Here is a 27,698-nt window from a genome sequence, read left to right on the forward strand (position 1 = left end):
TCAGGGGTGCTCTCCCAACGCCTCCCTGCGGACTACAAATTACACCCCTGCGCCTTTTTCTCTCGCCTGCTCTCTCCCGCTGAGGGCAATTATGATGTGCGGAACCGGGAACTGATGGCGGTGGTGCTGGCCCTGCAGGAGTGGCGTCACTGGTTGGAGGGGACGACTCAGCCTTTCGTCTTATGGACTGATCATAAGAACTTGGCCAACCGCCGCTCAGTGCGCCGATTTAACTCACGTCAGGCTTGTTGGGCACTGTTCCTGGGGCATTACAACTTCACCCTGACCCACCGCCTTGGCTCCAGGAACATCAAGCCGGACGCTCTCTCCCAGCTGTTCACTCCTGAGGGAAACACAAAAGGTGCTGGACGCTCAGGAAGGCCACCTAATGCCGGACGACTGTCCCCCAAACCTGCTATTCATCCCTCCATCGGCCAGATCAGCAGTGCTCACCTGGGGGCGCTCTTCCTGTATGGCATGTCACCCTGGCATTCATCGCACCCTTACCACAATCCGTCAGTGCTTCTAGTGGCCCACCAAGAGCTCAGACATCCGGGGCTTTCTAGCAGCCTGCCCCGAGTGCACCCAGAATAAGCCCTCTCATCAGGCGACTTCTGGCCTACTGAAGCCAGTACCCAGAGTATGGCGGGAGGCGCCGGCTGCTCCAGGGAGAACGGCAGACACCAGAGTTGCATTTTTCACTATTTTTTATTTTCATTGATTCATATGATTGAACATTTTTGTTTTCAATACAATTTAGTTTCAGAGTTTGTATGCTCATTTAGTTTTTTAGCATTTAAAAATATTTTGTATACTTTTATTGGTTTTAGTTCTTTATTATAATACCAGGAGTATTTGTCATGGGGAATATTTAAGAAGTACGGATGAGGTATTACAATACAGACACAACACGACACAAACCTGAAATTTCAATGTGCTGAGAATTAGGTTCAGTCTGGATATGAATATATTTTTGTAATAATGACAATGAAAGTCAGAGACAATTTTTTACACCTCGAATGCCATCTAAACCTTGCGTTAGATCGTACATATATATAAAATATTTAACTCAATGTAAAAATGGCTACAGATGCAACGTTTATGTTTTTAGTCGTGATATTGAATAATAATAAAAAAAACAATACTTTATATTGTGACTTTAAACATTTTCCCCTTTTTTTGAGGTCCGAAACAAGAAGTGTTATTTTTATATTGCTTATCAGTTTGACAGTAAATAAAATCAGTATTTACAGTAAATTTACAGTGTCTTAGTCTAAATTAAGTAAAAAAGACAAGGCAAGTACAGACATGATCTTACGGGGAGAAGGTACCGTGAACGCCTCTCCAGGTCGCTAAACTCGTGGTATTTACGGTAAATCGGACATGACATCAAACTGTGAATGTGGGTGTTTTCCGCATTCCCCAACCGTTTGTGAGCTCCAGGGCAGAACGCAACGCACACAGGGCAGGTTGGTGCGACGCAGGGACACATCCACGGGAAAGACGACGGTTCATGGGAACATCCAGTGAAGAAGCCGAGCAGTTACAGTGGGTGAGTACGTTCTGTTCAAAGGCTTTGTTGTTGAGGCCAACGTCACTTCTACATTCCCCTTTATGGTCAGTGTGCAAACAATATTTTTTCGGTTGATTTTTACGCATTTATATCGAATCGGTATGCTGAAATGCAATGGCCAGCCTTCACTTTAAACTGTATAAATTTTGGATTATAAAGTATCGTGTTATTGCAGTAACTTAAGACTGTAGGATTTGACCGATTTTTTTTTGACGTAAACCATGTCACAACAAGTTCAGATTAAAAAAAAACCCAAAAAACTGTAGCCTACTTGTCATGTCAAACATGGTCCACATGGTGGGAGACTCAAGCATATTTAAACACTTATTTATCACTAAACTAAGAAAAGCATATTTGACAGGTTTCCTCATTTAGAGACATGCTGTAGCTTCCACTTTCAAATTTAGGGCAGTTGGTCTCCTCAGTTCCAGTTCTCTTAAAGAGTATTGTTAAAAGAAGAGGCGATGCAACAGAGTGGTAAATATGACCCTGTCCCAACTTTTTTGAAACATGTTGCTGGTATCAAATTCTGCATGAGGATATAATTTTGAAAAGCAATGAAATTTCTCAGTTTCAGCATTTTATATGTTGTCTTTGTGCTATTTTCAATTGAATATGGGGTTTTAGTCTTTTACAAATAATCATATTCTAATTATATTTCTATTTCTATTTTACACAGTGTCCCAACTTTTTTTGGAAACAGTGTTGTAATTGTTAAAAATATAGTTTAAATAACTTTTTTGTTTTGCTTGTCTTGTGTATGTAGAAAATACAACACTGATTTCACAAGTTACAACATGTCTAAATGAGGAAACCTGTCAAATATGTTTTTCTTAGTATAGTAATAAATCAGTGTTTAAATACACTTAAGTGGTTACACAGGTTTTTTTTTGTTTGTTTGTTTGTTTCTTTTACATCAAGATTGAAAATATCTACAAAAGCCGGATGCACTGAATGATGATGATAAAAACGCGATGTATGAAACAATAACATGACATCACCCAAACACACAGACCCACATGCACGTTTGAAAAACTGGGTGGCTTCCCAGCTCCTAATTCCCCCCGGCTGTTACCTGTGACTCCCCTATGTAGACTAGGCACAAATGCTCAAAGGAAGTGAAAACCAATGTATACACAGCTCACCACAAACACCCACAGGGATGAATATACAGTGATTATCTATCGAATAATTGCCTATGCAACATATAACAAGTGCCAGTGGGGTAATAAAATAGGGGACCTTTTAAGTCTAGCATCAAGAAACATGAGGCATACACCCTTTGCCTAAAATGTGGACACTTCATCACGTCACAGTCAACACTGCCCTCTGCTGGGCTTAATTGGCACCATTGACTCTAGTACATGTTTGACCTACTTCTGCACAGGCAAACTAAACAGTCAGGCTATTCAGCTAATATAAGTCCAAAGTCCAGTACATATCCTCTCCAGTGCAATATAACTCTTATACCTTGTCTCATTCTTAATTAATTGTGCTGCTGATAGGGTCTGCAGCTGTGTAATATTGGCTGTCAGCTGTGGTAGAAATTGCAGCTGATTTTTTTTTTTAAAGAAAAACCTTTCAGAGAAGAAAACTGGAGGACAGTTGTAGAGTAAAAGCCAGAGAGCTGTCACCACATTACTGATTATCATATGAAAAGGACTTTGTTGAAGTATTTAACTAATATAAAATGCCCTAAAAATATGTGGAATTGTTTTTTTTGTTTGTTTGTTTTATTTGTTCCAGTTTGTTCTCCAGCTGAATTTTTTTATTTTGTTTTGACTGAATAAAAATGTTTATTCCAAGAAATAGTGCATACTGCATATAGTAGCTATGATGCAGCATGACTAGGGATGCACGATAACTGTTTTTTAAAACTGATACCGATAACTTTCACCTCCTAAAGGCCGATAACGATAACCGATAACACACACATATACCTAACATCATGATATCAATACCATGAACAAAAACAAAAACAGTTTTGACTCTTTAAATGAAGAGATATTTATTTTTCCAATTAAAAAACTACTGGCAAGCCTCTCAAACATGTTCTTAAAGCTATCAAACAAACCTATTTGATATCTCACATCAATTTAAATAAGGTGCATTACTTACTGATATAAAAAAATAAAGGCCCCTTGAAATGATGCAAACACATGCATCAGAATGACAAACTGAAAAAGTGCATTCCAGAAGTTTACAAAAAATAAATATACATAGAAAATTAATGCACTGGCACAAGTTAGATTCAAACATTTCTATTTAAACAAACTGAAAAAGTGCATTCCTCAATGACAACAAAGATAATGCACAGTGCATATTGTACTGACACAAGTTAGAAGACGCACTCTTAAATACTCAATTCTGATTGGTCAATTGTGAAAATTCAGCGGTGTTCCTAACAGTAAGAGACTAAAGGGGCAATCCCTTAATGTACCAAGCTCAATAACAAATCGCCAGCTGATTTGAGTGGCATAATATGGAGCATTTTCCGTACATTATTTTTAATTTGTTTGGAGAGGACCAAACACTTGGCTGGAGAATGATGTCCTCAGCAAAAAAGACGAGAAAAGTAAAGAACAACGCTGGACCGACAGCAGGAGCAATATTAAGACACAAAAGACTTGAGGACGCAGAGATTGACCAGATTGAAGCCGACAGACACGTAAAAAACACCAAGAGAAACACAGCATGGACGATCTGTCTGCTAAAAGACTGCTAAGTGGAGACAAAACTGGAGACAGATTTTTTAATGTCTGACGCTGAAAGCAGAAATCAGCTGATGCAGGACTTTTATCCATCAGTCCGAAAAAATAGCGGTAAACCAAACTGTCTCCAGCTATGTCTCTCTCAGGTCTGGGATATCCCGTCACTTCTCCACATTTGACATGATTTCGCTAAATAGCTGTAAAGAAATACGTTTTCCTGCCTGCCGGCGCACAGTGAGAGGCGGTTGCTACGCAACGTACGTGTTTACTTTCAGAGCCGCTGCGCAGTGAGAGCGGTGACAGGAGGCGAGAGTTGGCTCATTTTAAATCAATAAAATATGTTTTAATCAGTATTTTGTGTCACACTATTGAATGCTTTAGTAGTAAGCCGTGTTCTAAGCGGGATAACGTATAGTGAGCAGTTTCCTACGGAGAAGCGTCGCGTCGGGCTTCTATGTCATCCTGAAGAAAGATACATGATCCCTTACTTAGACTTACCTATGTAAACAAACTGAAGAAGGGCAGTCAATAGTAAGTCAAGCACCATCACGTCCATGATTAAATCTTCAATAACCTTGGCCCGTGGGTCATCTTTGGCAAATTTCTTGGACTTATTGAAAGCCTCGCCGACGCGTAAGTCCCGGTGGCTTCTTTGCGGCTGGCTTGCTAACGTTAGCGTCTTTAGCAGGCCGGGCGTCCTCATACGCTTTCCAAACTCCGTCAAAGCGGTGGTTACCTTTCAGGTGACTGATCAGGTATTAAAGCTTGTCCCATTTCTCGCTCCTAGTGGAACTTGCTTGGAACATTTGTTACGAATAACCAGCGAACTGTCTCCTTCGGAAACTTTGAAGAAGTCTGAACTCATAAGCACGCTGTGCCGCATGCTGCATTCAAGGTGTAACGTACATTCCCCTGTTCCCTCGTTTGCCAGCCGTTCTTTTGGCCTATTTAAGTTCATGTTTCTATTTTTGTGTGTAACATGTGAAAAAATACTGCGAATATTAATTCAAGTCAGCAACTAGCAAAATTATGACCGAGTTAACGAGTTGTTTTCTGGCATGAGGGGGTATTCATGATTTTTCCCAGTGAGATGGAGTTTTTCTGATTATGCCAACGTCACTTGAACGCAGCATTCACTGCAGGCCATTCGGGTCTCATAGTGGGAGCGAGGCATTGCCGTGCTGACAAAAACATGTATATTATCGGGGCTATTCGTGATGATATCGGACTTATCGGAATGACGTCATAATTTCCTGTTATCTGCCCGATATTTATCTGACCGATAATTATCGTGCATCCCTAAGCATGACTGAACTGCATTTGGAAGAATAGGTTAAGGAGTCACCTTAGTTAAGTTCTGTTAAAACTGTTTAGTTTTAGACAGTAAAAAAGAGTAAAGGTTTACACAAAAATGCTGCTTTAATTTATATAAAAAGGATTATTATAAGTTATTTGAGTTTTGTTTTATAGGATGTAAATTCTTCTGTATGATTGAACAGTCATCGAGGGCTCTTTAAATTAATTGATAAAAATGCACTTAAACATGAGAAATGTGAAGCTAAAGTGAACAAGTGGTCTATTTTTATTTAATTAGTTTTTCCTGAATAATACAGTTTACATTGTTTATTTAAGGCCTGATATCTGGAAGACCTTAGAAATAAAGTGGTCAAATCAAGGATCAGGGAAATTGCCTTAACATAAAGAACTTCAAACTTTGTTCTGTAAAAATTGCAAAGGTCAGCTACAAATCTGACCAATCTTTATGTTTTAAAGTTGAAACTTTATCACAAGAACTCCTCAAGTTTCATAGAAATCAAGGCTCACATACACTTTCATTTTCCAGTCAGTCAAAGCACAAGCAGAAGCACCTTGTATTGATGTCCTTTTTTTCACTTCCTGCTCTCTTACAGAGCAGACAGGTCCCTTCTTGCTTCTGCTTTGCTTACCTTCTTTTGCCAATATCCTTGTTTTTTCTGCCAAATGTTTTGGAACGTGGATCCTGGATGCTTAAAATTATTGGGACCTAAATTTATAAACGACATGTATGGCTACTACCAGTACTGTGCAAGTGTGGCCTCGAAACAACACAAGAATTTTGGTGCCTGCTTGGGATCAGGATGGAGGCAAGATGTCAAAATCTTTGAACTGCATAAAGTGTGAGCGACAGATTGAGAATATTGCACAGCTTGAAAAGAAGACTGAAACTCTACATCAAATACATGACAATGAGCAATTCACTGACTCTGTAGCAGCTACTGTACAAGGTGCTTTCATACACAGGATTACATTAGCTGGCACACCTTTGGGTGACACGCTGCCCTGGATGTGTCCTAATGCCACTGAATCAACTGTTGAGGCTCCCAAATAGGCCTTCCTTAACAATGTTTCTTACTGGCACATCACCAGAGCTAGACCTACAAATGAGAGAGACCCCATTTTGCTTATTTAGGCATACCAGTGATCTTAAACAGCCGATGACACGGTCAAACACATCGTAGCAATTACAGTCTATCACCAATCTAGTCACCCTCAATCTGGTACCAGTCTTACTAATCTTAAATTTGTCGATTTCACACCCATTCTCTTTCCCTGTCACAGAATCTGTAGAGCTGAAATTAGCTCTTTTTAATGTCAAATCTTTGGCTAGCAAATCCTTTTTTGTTAACAATCTGATAAGGGAAACAAATTTGCATTTAATGTTTTAAGTTGAGTTGCCCTACTGGTGTGGCAACGCTGATAGAAGCTGGTAGAATTTTTATCAGTCAGTCAGACAAAATGGAAAAGAAGGAGGGATTGCAGACATTTTTTCTACACAGTTTGCGTGTAATGAAATCGACCTGAGTGAATTTCCATAATTTTAATATCTTGCTCTTGAGCTCAAAGCATATTTATCAGTGCTCACACTATATAGACCACCAACATATCCATTGCTGTTTATGCACTGATTCTCAGAGCTGATCACACTTGGTATCACTAGATGTGATAGACACACACTGGAGACCTGGAGCTTATGAAGCTTATGAAGTTGCTGGAGTGAGTTGAACATTGACAATGTTTCAGTATTAGAACGACATATTTCTGGCCTGTTTTTTTATGACAAACTAATCTTAATAAAGACTAAAAAGTAATTTTGTTCAAAAGAAATTCCTAGATGGGGGACTTCCAGTGGGTTCTGAGTGGAGTAGATGTGTGTTAGGGGAGCTCCACCGTGACTTCACCATTTGCCTCGCGCATAATACATTTAATCATCATTTCATGAGCCAGAAGTGAACTACAACATTTTAGTTAAGATGATGAAAACTGGTAAAGGAAAGAAGCAAAACAAAGGTCAAGGTGAGGATGATTCCGCCGACCACGGTACCATGCTAACAGATGCATGTGAAGCTGGCTTCAACATAGCTAGCTCCCCGACCCCTTCTACCATTGAAGACATCCTGGCAGCCATAAAAACGCTGTGCAGCAAGGTAGACATGAGGTTCATGGAGTTATCTCAGACTTTAAAGCTGCCCTAACTGAAGTAAGCAAGCAGGGGTGTCAAATACAGAGGCCGCCAGTGAGCCACATGAGAGGTGAATAGAGGGACTGGACAAGGGATACCACGAATTAGCTTCCCAATACAAGCAGCAACAAACCAAGCTAGATGATCTTGAAGCCCGCTCCCGCAGGCAGAATATTCATATTGTTAGAATTCAGGAGAAGACAGAAAATGTCTGGAGAAAGATGGATAGTTATGCTACTAGTCTGGACCGCCAGCAGGTTCCCAAGTCTAGCTTTAACTTCAAGTTAGGGATATGGAAGTACTACTCCAGTGTTCATAGGGAAAAGTTTTGTGTTTGTTATGAGGTGTTTGGGGTGTTGTAAGGCAAATACAGGCCTCTAAAGCCATACATTATATCAAATCTGAGAAAGAAACCTTGCATACAGACCCTGTGAAGATCAATGACTGTTTTGCAGATTTCTATGCTAATATCTACCGGTCACAGGGCGACCTAGATTTTCAAGCTTTTAATGCATTTTTTGAGAATCTGGAGTTACTTAAATTATCATTGGACTCGTCTGACATGCTAAAGAAAGCCATTAATCTGGATGACAACACCCAGGTTATCTCCTGCTTCCCCAATAACAAGGTGCCAGGCCCAGATGGTTTTAATTTAGTTTGAGTTTTAAATGAGTTTTTTAAAAAAATTGGCTCTAAGCTATCACCCCTACTCCTACATGGTCAATCACATGATGCTATCCTTGAGTTTGCCACCGACCTTATAAAAAAATATTTCACTAATCCCAAAGCCAGGCCGTGACCCTCAGATGGTTTCATCGTATCGCCCGATTCGTTATTATCCATCAAAACCAAAATTCTCAGAAAAATTCTGGCCAACAGACTTAAAGAATGCATATGCTCTACTTCCAGCTCAAACTGGCTTTATGCCATATGTATTTTAATCTACGCCGCCTTTTCAACATACTATATGCTGAGCATTCAGAAGAGGCAGCCACATCAGTTAATACAAATCAGACTCTCTCCTCCATTTGCAGTTCACCGTGGAACCCATCAAGGTTGCCCCCTCTCCCCCTTTTTGTTCGCAATTATTATTGAACCGCACGCTGCAAGTATCAGCATCAGTAGGAGAGGAGGTACTGATGCTTGTGGCTGAGAAATGTACAAGAGGATGTCGTCTGCATATAATGAGAGATAATGATAGATAGATAGATAGATAGATAGATAGATACTCTTTGGAGATGAATAAAGTATCTATCTATCCCTCTCCCCCTTTTTGTTCGCAATTATTATTGAACCGCACGCTGCAAGTATCAGACAGAGACCTTTAATCTCTCCCATCAACATGTTTGCTTATAAACATTATCTCTCATTATATGCAGACGACATCCTCTTGTACATTTCTCAGCTACAAGCATCAGTACCTCCTCTCCTGACTCTCATTGATAAATTTGGTGGCCTTTCAGGATTGTGAACTTATGCCCATCTCCACAGCAGTGAACAAAACATACTTGCAATCCATTCCATTTAAGAAATCCTACAAAACTTTTACATATTTACGAGTGACTGTCACTAAAAACCTAGATGATCTTCTCTGACTAAACTGGCAAAACAAAATTGAGCAAATCAAAACTAATATTGGGTTTAGGAAAGCCCTCCCAATTTCCAGTTGTTGGGAGGATGAATGCAAACAAGATGATCGTCTTGCCCTGCTTTCTCCATCTTTTCCAGTCCATTCCTTGTTTTAATGTGCAAGCACATTTCAAGCAGTTAGGCTCGATTATTATACCTTTTATTTGGAGCTACAAAACTGTTAGAATTTCTAAAAAGCACCTATGAAAACAAAAGGATATGGGAGGTTTCGCTTAGCCAAATTTTAAGTTGTGTTACTGGGCGGCACACATCTTTTCTTATGTGGTGGAGGAGGGGCCCTCCCTCGGAGGCAGACTCCTGCCCTACATGGTTGTGTATGGAAAGAATGCTTTGCAACTATCTGCTCTTCTTAAAAGTCCTACTGTTGTTAAAAAGGTGTTGTTAAAAAGCTTTCTTGGTGTAAACAGTGTTTACACCAAGAAAGCAATGTATACCATGAAATAAAAAGATAAACACCATGTTCTGTGTAATATGTTAATCTGTTATTCATACTCAGGTCCAACTTTGCTGTGTGTAGAATTCGAAGGATCGTGAGCCACTTGAAGATGACTGTTAAATAGCCAGGAAGGGACCAACAAAGGACCAGAGGGATCAAAGTGAAGCAAATCAGCATGGCAGCCTTCAAACCCGAAAATGTGTCAGATTTCTATGAGATTGGGGAAGTTCTGGGAAGGTATGGATACGTCTGATTGTTTTTAAGATCAACCAGGATTAAGCCATGTTTACCACAATGCAGTCATTAAGTATTTGGTCATTTATTTGTTTTTGGGTTTCTTCTGTACTCCAGCACCTTGGATTTGAAATGAAACAATGACTGTTAAGGTAAAGGGCTGATTTTCAGCTTTAATTTGAAGGTGTTCCCTTATCCCAACAATCCCCCTGATACGGTAAAACAATTCTAAACTAACTAAACTGTGTGCATGGTTATTAAACTTTAATGGGAAAAAATATCCAAAATGGTTTGATTAACAGAGGAGTAAATAAATTAGACAGTCTTGTGGATTGTTAACTAAGCCTTTAACATCCAGTTTTTCCAGATGTAGCTAAGTAATTTACAGTACATGAATATGAAGTATGTAAAGTAGTATGTGATTCCACTGAGTTAAATAATGAAACTCAAAACTGTGTTTTTATGGTTACACCATTACATCAAATAGGTCAAATGCTATCTTTGGAAAACAGCTCCACAAGTGTTTATAATAAAGGACTGAGGGTTTGAAAAATATTTGATGGGACAGCACAATATCATATTTTATACATTCTAAGTACAGACAAAAGGAGATGATTTGATGTATCAACTGTCAAAACCCAAAGGATGTTTTTATAAATTCTGCTGTGACACAAATATTATCACTGTTTTATATGCAGAATATAGGATATGAGTATTTTTGCTATTACCGTTATATAGGTGGCATGACAGTTTACTACTGTATGTTATTTTTATCACTTTACAGAATTCCCTCCTTTTATTCCAAATACCAGGGGCCAGACAAATACAACTGTCTGTGTAATATGCGGCCACATGGGTAGGCATTCTTCCATTCTATAAATCTCAGTCAGTTTTAAAAATGGGTGCATATTCACAAGCCTGATATCTATTCCAACAGGTAACCATAAATGGACAAAGATGTGCACTTAATCACGTTTGCACATCAATACTTTTTTCCTCCTCAGCAGTCTTTCAATTAAAAGAAGAATGAAACACAATTTCCCTGGTTATTTTAAATTTGTGAGGTTCTTTAACAATGCCAGAGCAGCATGCAAAGCTGTGGCTATTTATGGAACTGGTATCATTCATGAAACATATGGACCCCATCTTCAATCATCAAATGAAATTTCATCGAATGAAAAGCTCAAGGAAATAAAATGTTTTGTAAAATGTAAATAAAAATAAGGATGAAACCTGTTAACTAACAACATCCTGTTACTCACAGTATTTTTTTTATTTCCCCAACCTCATATCACACTCTGCTTGCTGTGGAAAACCATATGCGCTGGTCTGATGTATGCTTGGGGTGTGTACATTCTCGCTGCACATTTGATATTATATAAATACCTGTTTATCTATGGAAAATAGTGAATGTATTGTTTTTGTGCACATTATTTTTACAATGGGTTGTGTTTTGGAAATCTTACTGTTGCCGGAAGAACCCATACATTCTTGCTAGGGACTAACAGGTGGTTCTGTAACATGCACACTGGGTCAGTAATACAGGAACTGTAGCCTTGTCATCGTCTTCCTGCACTGTCCAAATATTGAGGAAATTTTAAGATTTCTAAACCAAAAAAAAAAATAAAAATACATATTTATACAACACTTTTAAAGCTGAAAGTGAGCATAGATCCAAGAGGCTAAAGTACAGTGGCAAACAATGGTAAATGTGTCAGTGTCCAAATATTTATAGACTGAACTGTGATTGAGATGTGATTTTTGTTGGTGGTGTTGGCCCACCAAGCAATCTTTTAAAAGTGTTTTTTTTTTATCATTTCTTTTGTTCAAGTTTCTACATGGAAATGCTACAGTGGATTTATGGGGATGGCTGAAATTTTGTTGCATGTTCTGTCATATAGGTTCAGAGAATGACTTTTTAAATGAGACTTTTAGAATGCAGCGCTATATGGCAGAGTTTCTGGGGGTTCGCCTCAAGTAAAAGAAAATTAGAACATTTATGTTGTTCCTGCTATATTTCAAGCTTGGTGCTTACTATGAATTATGTTCTTGCCCCACCCAGGGGACATTTTGCTCAGGTTCGACAGGTTTGTGAGCGGGCCACTGGCACTTGTTGGGCAGGCAAGTTTCTGAAGATTCGAAAGAACGCTTGCAGTCGTCTGGGCCTGGAGAGGAGCAGTGTAGAGCAGGAAGTGGAGATTCTCCAGGCTGTTCAACATCCAAACATTGTGACTCTCAAAGACGTTTTTGAGAGCCGAGCCGAAGTGGTACTTATTTTGGAGCTGTGAGTTGTGTGTGTGTGTGTGTGTGTGTGATTTTGTCCTGTGATTGTAGTTTGTTGTTGATCGAGGACCAATCCAGTGTGCATCTATGTGTCATATGTCAAGGCAGTTTGGTCAGAATGAACATTCTGAAGGTGTGAGTATCAGACCTTTCTCACAACAGACATTTTGACTTGTTATAGCAGGAAAAGCACTTGTAGCACAAAGTGTTACAAGTGTAAGATAATTGATGGCTGTGCTCCATTTAGTTGTGTCATTAAATCCTGAAACTGGTACAAATGCAGACATTGTATTATGATATTACATTAGACAATGTTATTAATTGGACTTGTTTTTGTCAGGCTCACAACTCTCCCATGTGCAGCAATAGCAGTTGCATACTAAAACTAACCTGAGAATAGGCCAGGTGAGGAGCGATAGAGAGGTAGAGAGTGGGAAAGAGGGATACACACCAATGACAGTAATAATAACCCCTATAATAATAGACAACTGACTAATAATACAATAGTATATAATACATAGTATGCATTGTATATAAGTATGTGGTATAATTATGTGTATAGCATATAAGACAAGATAATATAAAACTTTTTAATCCCATGCCGGAGGAACTGAATTGTTATGGACAGCGAAGAATAAATGAGAAAATGGAGGGATCAAAAAGACAAAAAAAGGATACAGAATAAAAATCAATTTTATATAAGTACATTATATATACTACTGCAATACAAATACTATTGCCATGTTGAGTTGCACACGAGTAAGATATGATAATATATGCATATGTTTTGTACTTTACACAGTAGAGAGATATATAACACAGTAAAAAATCTGTAATATTGCACAAGATATTTGCATAGATGTAATGGATATGAGCGAATGTTAACATAAACAGCAGGAGTGCAAACAGTGAGTTTCTGATGTTGTGATGCATATATTAACATCAGATAGTATATTACATAATAACAATACTATGAATCTTGTAATTGTAGAAATATGGGAATATGAGCCAGTATCAATGGGAACCTGCATGAGATGTCATGTACATATTTAACAAAAAAATGACATTTGACTATATAAAAGAAAAAAATTGTAGAAAAAATATAGAAAAAAATATGTGTATTGCCCCAATAGCTGTGGAAAAAAAACAATGTATGGTACCTTCAGATTAAAAATAACAAGTGTTACTACTATTGCACAGAAGAATAAAATATACAAATCAGTTGATGATATGTAATATTGCACAAAATGTAAAGGAAATATGTAATATTGCACAAAATGGAAGGAAAATGAGCGTATGGTGGCATAAATGACGAGAGAAAAACAACAGATTATTTGGCAGATAACATCAACACAGTCTTAAATTATGTGTTGCTGGAGTTGAATAATCTGACAGCTGATGGAATGAAGGACCTGCGGTAGCATTCCTTCTTACACACTGGATGCAGCAGTCTGTTACTAAAGGAGCTGCTTAGGGCCCCCAATGTGTCATGCAGGGGTTAGGAGGGGTTGTCCATGATCGACATCATCTTGGCTAACATCCTCTTCTCACCTACATCCTCAGTGGTGTCCTGAGGGCCAGTTTGTTTAATCTTTTTCTGTCCCTCTCAGAGCTTCCACAGCCCCAACAGACCACTGCGTAAAAGACTGCAGATGCAACCACAGAATCATAGTCCTCAGTAATGTCCTACATACTCCAAAGGACCTCAGTCTTCTCAGAAGATGGAGACGACTTTGGCCCTTTCTATACAGGGCATCAGTGTTCGTGGACCAGTCCAGTTTATTGTTGAGGTGTACACCCAGGTATTTGTATGATCCTCACTGTGTTACGAGTCCTCTCCAGGTGGGAAAGATGGAGGAGGTAGATGATTGCGTTTTCCACACAGTTCGCTGCCCACCAGGTGACAAAGATGGTTATCCAGTGTTTTCATCAGGTGGGAAGTTAAGGATACAGGCCTGAAGTGGTTGGGCTCCCTGGGATGCACAGTCTTTGGCATTGGAACCACACAGGAAATTTTTCAGAAGGCAGGAACTCTCTCCAGACTGAGGGTCATATTGAAGATGTGCTGAACAACTCCACAGAGCTGATCTGCACAGTCCCTGAGCAGTCTGGAGCTGATGCCATCAGGGCCAGTAGCCTTCTTCCTCTTCCTCACCTGATCTGCTGTTATGTAGAGGCCGGGTGGGGGACAAGGGGGTGGCTCCTGTTGGGTGAGAAGGGGGGCTGGGTCCCAAGTCTGTGATGAGGATTGGGAGGTGGGGGTGTGTGAGGATGGAGCTGCAGGTGTAAGGGATGCACTGGGGGGAAGGGAGGGGATGCTGAGGTAACACCGTCTGGTGTGGGCTCTGGTGGATGGGGGAGGGAGAATGAAACCTGTTAAAGAACAGGTTCAGCTCATTTACCCATTCCTGGTGATCAGATTCTTGGCTACTGCCATTGTCGCTGCTGTGGCCTGAGATGGTTTTCAGGCCCCTCCAAACCAAGCCATTGTTCCCCTGCAGGTGCTCCTCCAGCTTCCTCCTGTAGCTCTCCTTGCCTTTCCTGATCTCTCTTTTCAGCTCCCTCTGCACCCTCTCCAACTCAGTTATGTCCCCAGACTTAAAAACCCTTTTCTTCTCATTCAGTCGGGTTTTCAGTTCAGGGGACACCCAGGGTTTGTTATTTGGGAAACACCGTACCTTTCTGGTTGTCACAGTGTTGTCCACACAAAAGTTAATGTAGTTTGAGATGCAGGTTGTCAAGCTGTCAATGTCCTCCCTGTGAGGACTGCACACCCCTCACAGGAAGGGGGGGGGGGGGGGGGGTGAAGAGCTGTAAGCATCCTTGGTGTTTGCATACAGTAAATCCAGTTTCATAGTCTCTGGTGTGGCATTTGACATACTGGGTGAAGGTGGGGAGAATTGAGGACAGGGAAGCATGATTGAAATCTCCAGAGATGAGAAGGGAAGGCCTGGGGGTGCGTTGTCTGCAGCTGTGAGACCACAGTGTGTAAGAGTTCGCATGCTGCTGCCGCGTAGGCCGAGGGGGGGTGTACACACTTATCGCGAAGACATGGAAGAACTCCCTTGGCGGGTAATACGGTCAGAGGCTAACAGCTAGCAGCTCAATGTCTCTTGTGCAGCGCTGCTCCTTTACACTAATATGCACTGGATTCCACCATCTCTTGTTCACAAACATCATTATGTCTCCACCCTTCCTCTTACTGCACTAAGTCGCTTGCCTGTCCACCCTCAGCAGATGAAAGTAATACAAAGCAACATGCGTGTCTGGCATGAGTTCGTTCAGCCACGTCTCCGTGAAGCATATGACGCTACACTCCCAATACTCCTGCTGCAGTCTGGTTAGTGCCATTAGCTCTTCCATCTTATTCGGGAGAGATTGTACATTCCCCATAATAAAAGACGTTATGGATGGTTTATACCGTTGTCGCTTGTCCCGGCACTTAACTCCAGCTCTCCATCCCCTTCTCAGTTTCCGGATCTCTGGTCTTTCTGCTGGGAGTACGCCGGTGTTGCACAGTGCTAACAGCTGGTCCCAAGTGTAAACAATGAAGCCGTGGCTGAATGGGTCACCCGATGTCGTTTTTAAAAGTCCGCAAAAGAGTAAAATGCAAATCACTAGTCTCGCCAGTTGTACATCCGTAAGAACGCATGATCGACCGAGACTAGTGACAGAAAAAAGACGAGAAACACGCAACAAAGCACTTAAACAGAGAAAAACGGTCGGAGCTGCCGTAACAGGCTCGTGTGGCCCCATCTTATGTGAGATATGAAACTCAACAGCACAGTTGTGCTGTCCACACTACACGTGCCTCTGTATGCTGCTAGACAGCCAGCGAACCAAACAAGAAAACTCTGCACACGAGGCTTTCTTTTCTTGCTTTATGGAGCTCTTGTAACATATTTGAATGTGGTAACTGCAACATACAAAAACTGCGATTACAATACTGAAGTGCAAGCAGTTAGCTAATACACATATAACTGCTCGTACAAATATTAATGATTGAACTAACTTACATCAAACGTCTTTTCAGAAACATTGTGACCTCTATAAGTGTTTTGTACACATATGGTACTCACAAAGACGAAAATTTCCCAAGGTCCAAAACGTTTTAGAACAAAAATGCAGTGTGGCACGAGTTGTTCAAACTTCGTTTCTGCCGTCCGACTAGCTTGTTTTCACCGAGAGGAAAAACACACATAGCTTGTCTATAGCTGGAGGAGCACTCTGCTGTGACCAAAAAGGTCTTTTATGGAGATGTCTCACTTCATAACTTTTAACCTTAGCTTTTAACCATTTTTTTTATCATAAATTTGTAACTTATTTATTTCCATCTATGAACTTATTTAAAACTTTTTTTTTACTAACTTGTTATTCTTATGAAGTGCTGATATCTTTGACCCAAAGACATGCAAGTAATGTCACATAGATTAGTACGTAGTAATACGTAGTGGAATTATTCACCATGCACAACAGTGTTTGAGTACAGTATGCATAATGTGCATGATGTGCAAGTATCTCATTCTCCTGCTCTGCTGAGATGAAAGCTGAGAGGGTGAGTTGGGTCATCAATTTTTCTGTACCCTCTTCCATGTCCTGAATGAGTACAGCTCTGTCAGAGGGGTGAGCCAACATCCCACGATTTTCTTTGCACATTGCACAATGAGCTTTAGTTTCCGCTTAGAGTGTGATTGTGCAGGGCCAGGGGGATACTGAAGAGATCATACTACATTCATTATAGCAGTGTAAAGGTGAAAGAAAGAGAGAGAACACAGCCATATGGGGTGCCGATGCTGTAGTATTGTGGTTCTGAGATGTATTTCCTGTTGGAAAAGAGGTTTGAATCCTCCGACAGACAGAGATGGAGACTTTGATGTACATGATTTTTTTAACAGTAGGTGATGGATAAACTGAAATCAGAGCTGAGATCTACAAACAGTCTGTGTCTTGTCATGGTACTGTATAATGTATTGCAAGGCTAGGTTTATGGCATCAACCACAGATATATCTGTCCTTCCTGCAAACTGCACAAGATTTGGGCTTTAGGGCATTCAATCGTTCGCAACTGGACCTCGTCAGTTTGTCTTAGAAGACGTTTCGCCTCTCATCCGAGCAGGCTTCATCAGTTCATACACAAACTAGATAGGACAGCTCTAGTCAAATGCAATGGTGTTAGGTTCAAGTATTTATCCCCTGAGTGAGACCAACCCACTCATCGTCGGATTTTTACCCAAGTGTCAACCACATATCTGTACCAATGACTTGCTGTTGTTCCCTTGAAAGAGTTCAGAGCCGTTCTTTCCATGTTCTCCATGTAAAGATTAGCCACAATAGGGGATACTGGTGAGCCCATCGCACGTCCATGTTTTTGCCTGTAAAACCTTCACCTAAATTGAAAATAGGTGGTTTTTAGGCAGAGTTCCAGTAACTGGCATATTTGCTCTGGGGTAAGGGTAGTTCTGTTCCGCAAAGTGTTGTCTTGTAACAACTGCTGTCTCACTGTTTCCACAGCATCCTGAGTCGGAATGCATGTGAACAACGATGTGACATCGAAGGAAACCATTGTTTCGGATGGGTCTAGTTTCAAGTCCCGGACCTTATTTGCAAAGTCCATTGAGTTCTGGATGTGGTGTGGTGTTTTGCCAACCAGTGGTGCTAAGATGTTGGCCACAAACTTAGCAATGTTGTATGTCACAGAGTTGATGCTGCTGACAATGGGTCTGAGAGGCGCTCCTTCTTTGAGTATTTTTGGAAGGCCATAGATGCCCGGGATGGACTCTTGTGGGTATAACCGATGATATTGCAAACGGTCAATGGCTCCATCTTGCAGACTTTGCAGATATTCTATGATTGTTCGTTTGTACCCACTGGTTGGGTCTTGTTTCAGGCATTCATATGTGTTACTGTCTTCTCATGGTAATCGTTAGTGTTTAGAATTACCGTGCATCTCCCTTTGTCTGCTGGCAAGATTATGATGTTTTCATCCTTGCTCAGTGATGTCACGGCTTTTCTTTCCTCATAGGTGAGGTTAGAAGGTGGAGGTTTAGCGTTGGAGAGAGCTGCCGACACTTTCAACCTGAGCTGTTCGCCTTCTGTTGCTGTTGGGTTGTTTTTCTTTATAGCTGATTCTGTTGCCGTTATCAGATCAACTATTGGGACTTGTTTTGGTGTCATGGCAAAGTTCAATCCTTTAGCTAAAACCTCCTTCTCCAGCTGGGTAAGCACTCTGTCAGACAGATTCTTAACCTATCTATTCTGTAGCTCATTTTGTGTTGAGTCACCACTTTTTTGCCTCCAGGTGAGACATTGCATCTTGGAAGTGTTACGTCTTGACTGCAAGTTCTGAAATTTCTTTGCTTGTCTGTCTTTCGTTTTGTTGTGTTGGGCAAGTTGGGCTTTCAAAGTGAATTCTAAGACTTTCTTACAGACATCCTCAGGTAGTGATGACCTAAGTTTGTACTGTAGGTTGTCAAATTTCACTTTTAGACTGTCAATGGTGAAATTGACCTGCCTAACTCTCTCATTCAGCAGTTGTTTTTGAGCCTTTTCCAGGATTTTGTCAGTCACCACCTATTTTCAATTTAGGTGAAGGTTTTACAGGCAAAAACATGGATGTGCGATGGGCTCACCAATATCCCCCATTGTGGCTAATCTTTACATGGAGAACATGGAAAGAACGGCTCTGAACTCTTTCAAGGGAACAACAGCAAGTCATTGGTACAGATATGTGGTTGACACTTGGGTAAAAATCCGAAGCCAAGAAGTGCAAGCCTTCACCGAGCACATTAACTCAGTGGACAAGAACATCAAATTCACTCGAGAGGATGTCAAGGACATGAGTTTGCCTTTCTTGGACTGTGATGTCCACATTGGAGAGAACAGGCGCCTCCAGATTGGGGTTTACAGAAAACCTACTCACACAGACCAGTACCTCCTTTTTGACTCACATCACCCACTGGAACACAAACCAGGTGTTATCAGAACCCTACAACACAGAGCTGATAATGTTCCAACCAGCCAACAGGCAAGGGACAAGGAACACAAACACCTGAGGGGGGCCCTCAAAACCTGTGGTTATCCCAGCTGGTCTTTTGTGAAAAGTTCAGCTGCTTTCAGAAAGAACAGGGTGACAGAGGAAGAAAAGAGGGACAGACGACATAACATCGTCATTCCATATGTGTCTGGTGTATCAGAGAAGCTCAGGCGAATCTTTAACAAACACAACATCCCAGTACATTTCAAACCTGGGAACACTCTCAGACAAAGGCTGGTGCACCCCAAACACCGGACACCTCACACTCAGAAAAACAATCTGGTGTATGCAGTCCAGTGCAGTGAGGAATGCACAGACTTGTATATTGGGGAAACCAATCAGCCACTGAGCAGACGCATGGCACAACACAGAAGGGCTAACTCTTCAGGGCTGGACTCAGCTGTTTACCTGCATCTCAAGGAGAAAGCACACTCCTTTGAGGATAAAAATGTGCATATTCTGAACAGAGAAGACAGATGGTTTGAAAGAGGGGTAAGAGAAGCCATCTATGTCAAGGTTGAAAAACCATCTCTGAACAGAGGGGGAGGTCTGAGACACCACATATCTCCCACATACAATGCTGTCCTTTCATCTCTCCCAAAGAGATTCAAAGATTTAGCCTCTGAGGATAAACAACAAAGCCATTCACACATGGCTCCAGGAGCCTCCCAATGACAACAATGGGACACTAACGAGGCTAACCACTGTCGTTGACACCAAAGGGTTGCACCCCACCCCACCTTAATGGGGGGATTGTTTGCCTCACAATAGAGTGATACCATTCTTGTTTTTTGTGGGTTGGTCTCACTCAGGGGATAAATACTTGAACCTAACACCATTGCATTTGACTAGAGCTGTCCTATCTAGTCTGGTTGCGTACGAACAGATGAAGCCTGCTTGGATGAGAGGCGAAACGTCTTCTAAGACAAACTGACGAGGTCCAGTTGCGAACCACTGAATGCCCTAAAGCATTCAATGACCTGGATGAATGAGAATATTCACAGGCATGCACAAGATCTGGTTTAAAGGTCTCTGTGTTAACTTCCAAGCTAGGCTGTATGTACTGATGACACCACTGACCAGAGGACTGCTGACAATTTTGTTGCTGTGGATACTTCTGAGAGTTCTTGCTGAGTCAGATTAATTTGTCACACTGCCGTGTGCTTGCCACAACTACGGGAATGCCACAAATTACACACAAATGACAGAAACACCTTACTCTTGTTTTTTTTCGAGTAAGGAATTTGCTGTCTTGTCAATGGCCTGCACAGAAGGACAAAATAAGAGAAGCACAACACACTTCTGCTTGACATTTCAGTGTTAGTGGAGGGGAGTTGTTTGACTTTGTTGCTGAGAAGGAGAACCTGCTGGAGAGTGAGGCCATTGAGTTCATGAAGCAGATCCTGGAGGGACTGGGATTCATGCACAGCAAGAACATTGCCCATTTTGACCTCAAGGTACCAGTAAACTCACCTGAATTACTTCTCTGCTGTCTGTTAATTTAATCATTTTTTTTTTATTTTTTAAGGAAATGACGTCAAGATATATGACTCTACCATCACAGCATTATTCTTTCTATTCAGCCAGAAAACATCATGCTGTCAGATAAGATGTCACCACACCCCAACATCAAACTCATCGACTTTGGTCTGGCCCACCATTTTTATCAGGGGGAGGAGTACAGGAGCACAAGTGGCACCCCACAGTACATCGGTAAGCATGAATACTCCTTTATTTGACATGATGTTTTTATTGTGGGTACACCAGGCTGGAATCAATTAAGCAGCTGATCTCTGTCTTCTGCTGATAACTAAGTGATCCCTTGATGTTGATTGGTTGGCCTGGTGTGCTCCTCCTTGGTTGGAATGAAAACCTGCAGCCACATGGCCCTTTAGGTAGGTAGGTAGGTAGGTAGGTAGGTAGGTACTTTATTCATCTCCAAAGAGAAATTTGCAGTTCCAGCAGCTCAAAAGGGGGACACACAAGGGCATGCAAAATAAGAACAAGAACTACTAGTAATGTAGTAATGAACAACTTACAAGTAGAGATCAACTTTCTCGTAAAGAGCAACTTTCAAGTAAGAGGTAAAAATGCAATACAAAATAACAATATAGGAAAAAATAGTGAAATAAAAATAAAGAACTAGGCTATACAGGATAAACATCTGTAGTACAAGATAAACATTCGAGCAGTTAAATATGTGTACAGTAGTGCAGTTGTGCAAAATAACAGTGTGCAAAAGTTGGTTTATGGTATCGGTTTGACATGCCTGATCTATACAATCATCCTTGATTTAAACGTGGTTTTGGGCCATCATTCTCCGCATTGATAAAGCTGTCTTTTCTATGTCTTAAAACTTAAGTCTCTCTCTCTCTCTCTCTCTCTCTCTCTCTCTCTCTCTCCCCCTGTCTGTCTCTTTGTCTCTCTCTCTCTCTCTCAGCTCCTGAGGTGATCAACTATGAGCCTCTGAGTCCAGCAGCAGATATGTGGTAAGCATTCTGGGGTAAATTCCTGTGTTAGTGACATGTTCCTGCCTGTTACCTAGTTGCCAGGACGCTTATTCTGCCAACATTTTGAAATAGCAATAGAACAATGCACTATACAGTATCTCACCGAATGACTGAGGGAATGTCCAAACAGTTACATGCTGTATTTGTTCAATGTTTTTCATGTCTTGTGTTTCTTTCTCCTCCAGGAGCATCGGAGTTATTACCTACATACTGTAAGTTGTTGTTGTGTTTGTGTGTCAGGTAGCATGTATGTGCTCATAGGCATTAAATATGTTGTTGTACACATTTAATACATTTAATAATCACATGGAAACGTCTACTGTCTGACAGTCTTGATCTTATGAATTCAACCACAGCAATTCACTCTCACTGGTTCATAGATCTTTTCCATCATCCATCATGTTTATTTTGGCCTTCATCTTTCAAACCTCTTTTATTAGAGGTGTGGTCAAATAGATGTGGATAAACTGTAGTCTCACTCTTACTGTATACTCTGTCCTCAGATTGAGCGGTTTTTCACCTTTCCAAGGTGAGACGAATGAAGATACTCTGAGGAACATCATTGCTATGAATTATGAGTTTGACACACCGTATTTCAGCACAACCAGCTCCATGGCCAAAGACTTCATCCAGAAACTCTTGGTGAAAAATCCCAAGTAAGTAGTATAGTTACAGAATTTGTCATCAGTATTTAATATATTTCAAGATGTAATTCCCTAGTCGCTCAGTAGGAATTACGAAGTAAACAGATGGCCGTGACAGTGCCTTTTTATTCCTACTAAGTGAAACAGGACACATTATGGAACTCGTATGATGAAAATATTGCAATTATTATTGATATTATCTTATTATTTTGACAGATATTGGGACTATGATGAGTCACGGTTTTAGTGGGGATGCTAATTTTTGCATTTTCACTGAAAAAAAAAGAAAACGATGATGATGTCATTTAGACTGGGGTCTATACCAAACAAGCTTCATTTATAATGGTATAGTGTGACGCCTCTTACCTTTCTCAAATAACTGGCAGCTCTTGGATGGTGCACTTGCCATGTTGTGATTATGTCAATAATATTTGGATTGAATTGTTCAATTTTTTTGTTGCTATTGTACTGTTACATGACATAACAACCATAATGTACAGTTCCACAATTTCAAAATGAGAGTAAAAAAGTCACTTAACATAAGTGAAATGCCCTGTTATAAGAAATACTGTGTACTCTGTCTATATTGTCTTGGCTGTCAATTTTGCTCAAACCACAATAACCTAATCAAAAAGAAAACTCAATGTATTACCTTTAGTCAAAGTCAAAGTCAGCTTTATTGTCAATTCTGCAGTATGTACAAGACGAACAGAGAATCGAAATTGCGTTACTCTCAACCTCTGTGACAAGACATATATTAAAAAAGAAATAAATAAAAACTACAATCTAAACAATGACATATTAAGAGAATGTAGTAGTGCAAATGTATATGGTAGTGCAAGAGAAAGAAGTTAGCTTAACAACTGGTGGTGATTAAAGTGTCTGTGTGTTGTTTTCCTGAGGGGAGGAGTTCACATCAGTGAGAGTTTGTAGAGTCCAGTCACAAAAAACAAAAATAAAATTTGATTTGACCACTTTATTTCTAAGGTCTTTCAGGTATCAGGCCTTAAATAAACAATGTAAACTGTATTATTCAGGAAAAACTAATTAAATAAAAATAGACCACATATTTTAGGGCATTTTATATCAGTACTGATATAAATCAGCTGATCAACATGTTCAGGAGACAAAACACTGCGCTCCGAACACACAATGTCACCTGCAGTGCTAAATACACGCTCAGAGGGTACACTGGTACCAGGAATGCATAGATACATCATCTTCATCAACTTCATCTTTAGCTTCATTGTACAGTCTCGGTATGCAAGTTTCACTGAAGTGCTGCCTCGAGGGTATTTTATATCTCGTTGAGCTGTCTTTCTGTTGGAATCCGAAATATTATTAACTTTAGTTAGCTAAACTCAGGCAAAAGTTAGAAACTAGCTATTGTTAGCATTCATATGTAGACACTTGACACAGTATAATTTAGAACTCTCAAGGTAAAGTGTATGAGCCTTGCTAGCTACATTAACCTACAGTGTCTCCATTAGCTTGTGTGATACAGCGTAGACAATGAGGAGGACACAAGCCACTGTGATAGTGAGGCAGGCAAAGGAGATGTTCAGCGAACTCCAACACTGGTCCATAAACATTATAGAGAGTGTAAAAAACACAAACTGCTTTACTTGACGGAACAACATAGATAACAGATCTCTCCCAAATCACAAAATACCTTCAAGTATGTTGAGTTTAGCCTACAATTTCACTTGCACATTCTGTAACTTATTAGGGAGGGCAGACACAAATACATTTCAGAAGGCACAGGAAAGCACTGACAGTGAAACAATAGTGCCTGACTGCCAGTGAATATTGAGGGGAATGGTCTTAGATTGAAGCTCCAAATTAGGAGGAGTGAAAAGTATGTTTAAATGAGTGTGTTTCTGATTCAGTTGCTCACAAACCAATCAACCAAATCAGTTTGTCCACAATTAAGTCCAGCATATAGATGTGTGTGTGATAAAGTCCAGCATATAGATGTGTGTGTGATAAAGTGCGTGTGTCCATGTTGTATGGTGTGAGCGTGTAGTGAGTCCGGAGTTGTTGTGTTGATTATTAACTACTGGTCTGGTGTCATTATTTCCGTGCTGATGTGCATTACAGTGAAAGAATAACAGCTGAAGAGTGTCTGCTTCATCCATGGATTAAGGTTACTATACGTCTTCTACCATTTTAAGTTCCACAGACCTGCTTTGGTTGTTTGCTGCGTCATGCTGCCTAATGTTACTGAATGTTACTTAAAATGTTCTGTTGCAGCCCATCACACGCAAACAGATGACCAACAGGAATCGATCCTCAATCAATATGAAGAACTTCAAAAAGTTCAACGCCAGAAGGAAATGGAAGGTGAGTCCGGATATGTATGCCAAATCGATATATTATACTAATTATGTTTTTGCATATTTTATACCTTTATTAGAGAGCTGGCAGTAGACAGGATGACAGAAAATGTGGGAGGGGAAAGATGAGGAACAACATGCAACAAAAGTCAGAGGCCAGACTCAAACCAGAGAGGAATGATCATCTGGAATGAGGCATCGACAGCCAGGGGAGAGAGAGGTCATCAGACAGCCGATAGTCAAGCATAGCAAAGCCTGAGAGAAAAGAGGACAAGGAGGAGAAAATAGGGAGAGAGTAGAGAGAAAGAAAGCTCTGGTCTGGTCTATGCCCCAAAAGCACACAGCTGCACTTGAGGGGCACAAACAGAGGGTTCAAAAGACAAACATGGACTATAAGGACTCGGGTTAATATATTCATTGAGACTGAGACTGACCTACAGGAAGGAGAATGGTAAGTACAAGACCTGAAGTAACCAAGGAACAATCAACTAAGTGAAAGTTAAAGCAAAAACATGGTTGGGTAACACATCCTGTTAACAATATAAATGAAATAAAAATTCTGGTTGGTTGCATCGCTGGTAAAACATTCTTTCTTCACCACCCGGCCCCGCCTAGATGTCCTATAACATGGTGTGGATGTGTAATCGGCTGGTCCAGTTGAAACTGCTGAAGGGCAGTCCAGATCAAGGTCCAGATCCAGTACAGGTGAGATCACTCAACTTACATATTGAATATGAAAACAAAATCTTATTCTTTTCTATTCATACTCTAAAAATTCAATTTTAATTTTAACATTTCATAAAAAAACCTATGTTTTTTGATAATAATGTATATAAAACAGGTGACAGAAGAGAATATGATAGCTAAGTCGTGATTGGAGCATAACAAGAACCAAGACACTATCAAGAAAAAAAACCCTGTATTAAAAGGTTGTTTTTCTATTTTTTTTGTCCTGTGCAACATGAGTATGAGTAAAGGAGTATGAGTATGTATATGAGTTGCAGAAGCGTGCATCAGATTCAAATACAACTGTACTAATCCTCTTCTCCAGAGACAATGTGAAAGTGACACAGAAGACACCGAAAGCAAGCCTGCCTCTCTGTTGCGCCGAAGACTAAGCAGCAGTTCATAGAGCTGACCAGAGGAAGGCAGAAGAATCCAGGATGTACAGCAGAGCAGTGAGGTCTAGGCTGGAGGAGATCTCTGGTGGGAAGTTTTTTCTGTTAACACTGTCCAAGTGAAATAGACTTAAAATATTGTTAAGTTTTACACACTGTCTCAGAAGAGCCGCTGATGTCTCTCTGATTTGTCAAATAAATGCACACTGCCTCATCTGATGAACATTTCTTTATGAAGGACTTTTGGAAGATAAACTTTTCTTTTAAAGTCTAGCTCACTGGGGTGCATACCATGTACTAAGGCTGAGTCTGGGTTAGATACCAGCCTGGGCCCGTTGCTGCATGTCATCCTCCCTGTTTCTCTCTCCCCTGCTTGTCCTGTCTCTCCCCAGTCTCCAGTCCTCAATAAAGCAGAAATGCCAAAAGAAAAAAAAACTATAGAACCCAAAAGATAATTTTCAGTTGGGATACATGCCTTTAATGATGCTTGTTTGAAGGATAGAATGTATTTGATTGGTTACTGATTTGGGGGAAACTCTTTGATAACCCAGTGTGCAAAGAAAAACTTTGGGTAAAACTATATTATAGATATAATGGAAAATGAATTGTATGTTCATGTCTCATGTCTGTTGTGGTTAAATCTTTTAAACTGTTTACCATATGTCTGATTGCCTGACCGCTCATGTTTCTTGCCCTGCATGACATGTAGAACAGATAGTTCGGATGGGGACCTACAATTATTTATCCACAGTCAATGTGTTACCTGCATTGGGTGGTGTGCTAAGCAATGTACTGTTGTGAACAAGGTCAGGACGGAAACCGACACCAAAAAGAAGACACACCTAAAATACTATCAGTTTAAGTGTACGCTATATTTTCAATGTTTTCACTGCTTGACTATGCTGACAGTCCTTTCCATTGGTACTAACAACAACCAGTAAAAATATGCAGTTACCACAGAAGTTTCCCCTCTTTCTCTTTTGGCCCATTCAGGCTCCATCTGCAGAAGCACTTCTTTTGTATACTCTTGTTCATAAAGGTATCCTCGTCTCCACAATGAACTGCATTTATTTGTTGCTGCTGTCATAATCACTGATTTTTATTTTCTTGTATTTGTTGTCTCTTCCACAAACTGCTGAAAGCCTGACCTATAATAAAGTGTGAGGCACAGTTCCAGTTCTGTTGAAGTGTATTTACTTCATTGATCCCAAAACTGGGAAATTATTCCCTGCTTTTAACCCATCACTGGGGAAACACACATGCAACATGCAGTGAGACACACACAGGAGCAGTGGGCTGCAATCAAGCACCCAGGGAGCATATTGGGGGAGGGGGGTTAAGGGCACATCAGCTGGCTAATGGAGGGGGAGGGAATACTCCACCACACCCACATTTTTCTGCCGGTGGGGGAATCGAACCGCCGATCTTCTGACCACAAGCCGCTTCTCCAACCTCTAGGCCACGGCTGCATAACAATATTGTTAATTTAAACACAAGATACTTGTGCTCAAAAAGAGGATTCATTCTCAGTGAAGAACCTTGGAGCTCTAATCTGCCTCTATACATGCCAAAGAGCAGTGATTCCTAACACGTCTCTGGGGGTCATCAGGTGGAAACCTCCCTTCAACAGTGTTTCGCCTACTTAGTCCCACTACACCTCCGGGAGGTTAG

The 27,698-nt window shown here is 40.6% G+C and overlaps 1 protein-coding gene across 4 annotated transcripts; it reads left to right on the forward strand.

Moving 5' to 3' along the window:
- Positions 1 to 1,421: 1,421 nt before the first annotated feature.
- On the forward strand, positions 1,422 to 27,200 carry si:dkey-240h12.4 (death-associated protein kinase 2). 4 transcript variants are annotated; one of them, XM_041954930.1, is made up of 13 exons: positions 1,422 to 1,552; positions 9,930 to 10,106; positions 10,888 to 10,959; positions 12,166 to 12,387; positions 20,738 to 20,876; positions 21,003 to 21,132; positions 21,860 to 21,908; positions 22,115 to 22,141; positions 22,433 to 22,585; positions 24,674 to 24,719; positions 24,827 to 24,916; positions 25,525 to 25,614; positions 25,961 to 27,200. In XM_041954930.1, exons 2-13 carry the CDS (start codon positions 10,045 to 10,047, stop codon positions 26,039 to 26,041), a joined length of 1,161 nt encoding a protein of 386 aa, XP_041810864.1. In that variant the 5' UTR covers positions 1,422 to 1,552; positions 9,930 to 10,044; the 3' UTR covers positions 26,042 to 27,200. The 4 variants fall into 4 exon arrangements, with proteins under 4 accessions (XP_041810864.1, XP_041810866.1, XP_041810867.1 ...); XM_041954931.1 differs by having other exon boundaries at positions 1,449 to 1,552; positions 9,951 to 10,106; XM_041954932.1 differs by lacking the exon at positions 10,888 to 10,959.
- The last annotated feature ends 498 nt before the right edge of the window (positions 27,201 to 27,698 follow it).

The sequence above is a fragment of the Chelmon rostratus genome, chromosome 16, assembly GCF_017976325.1.
Source record: "Chelmon rostratus isolate fCheRos1 chromosome 16, fCheRos1.pri, whole genome shotgun sequence".
Taxonomy (NCBI): Eukaryota; Metazoa; Chordata; class Actinopteri; order Chaetodontiformes; family Chaetodontidae; genus Chelmon; species Chelmon rostratus.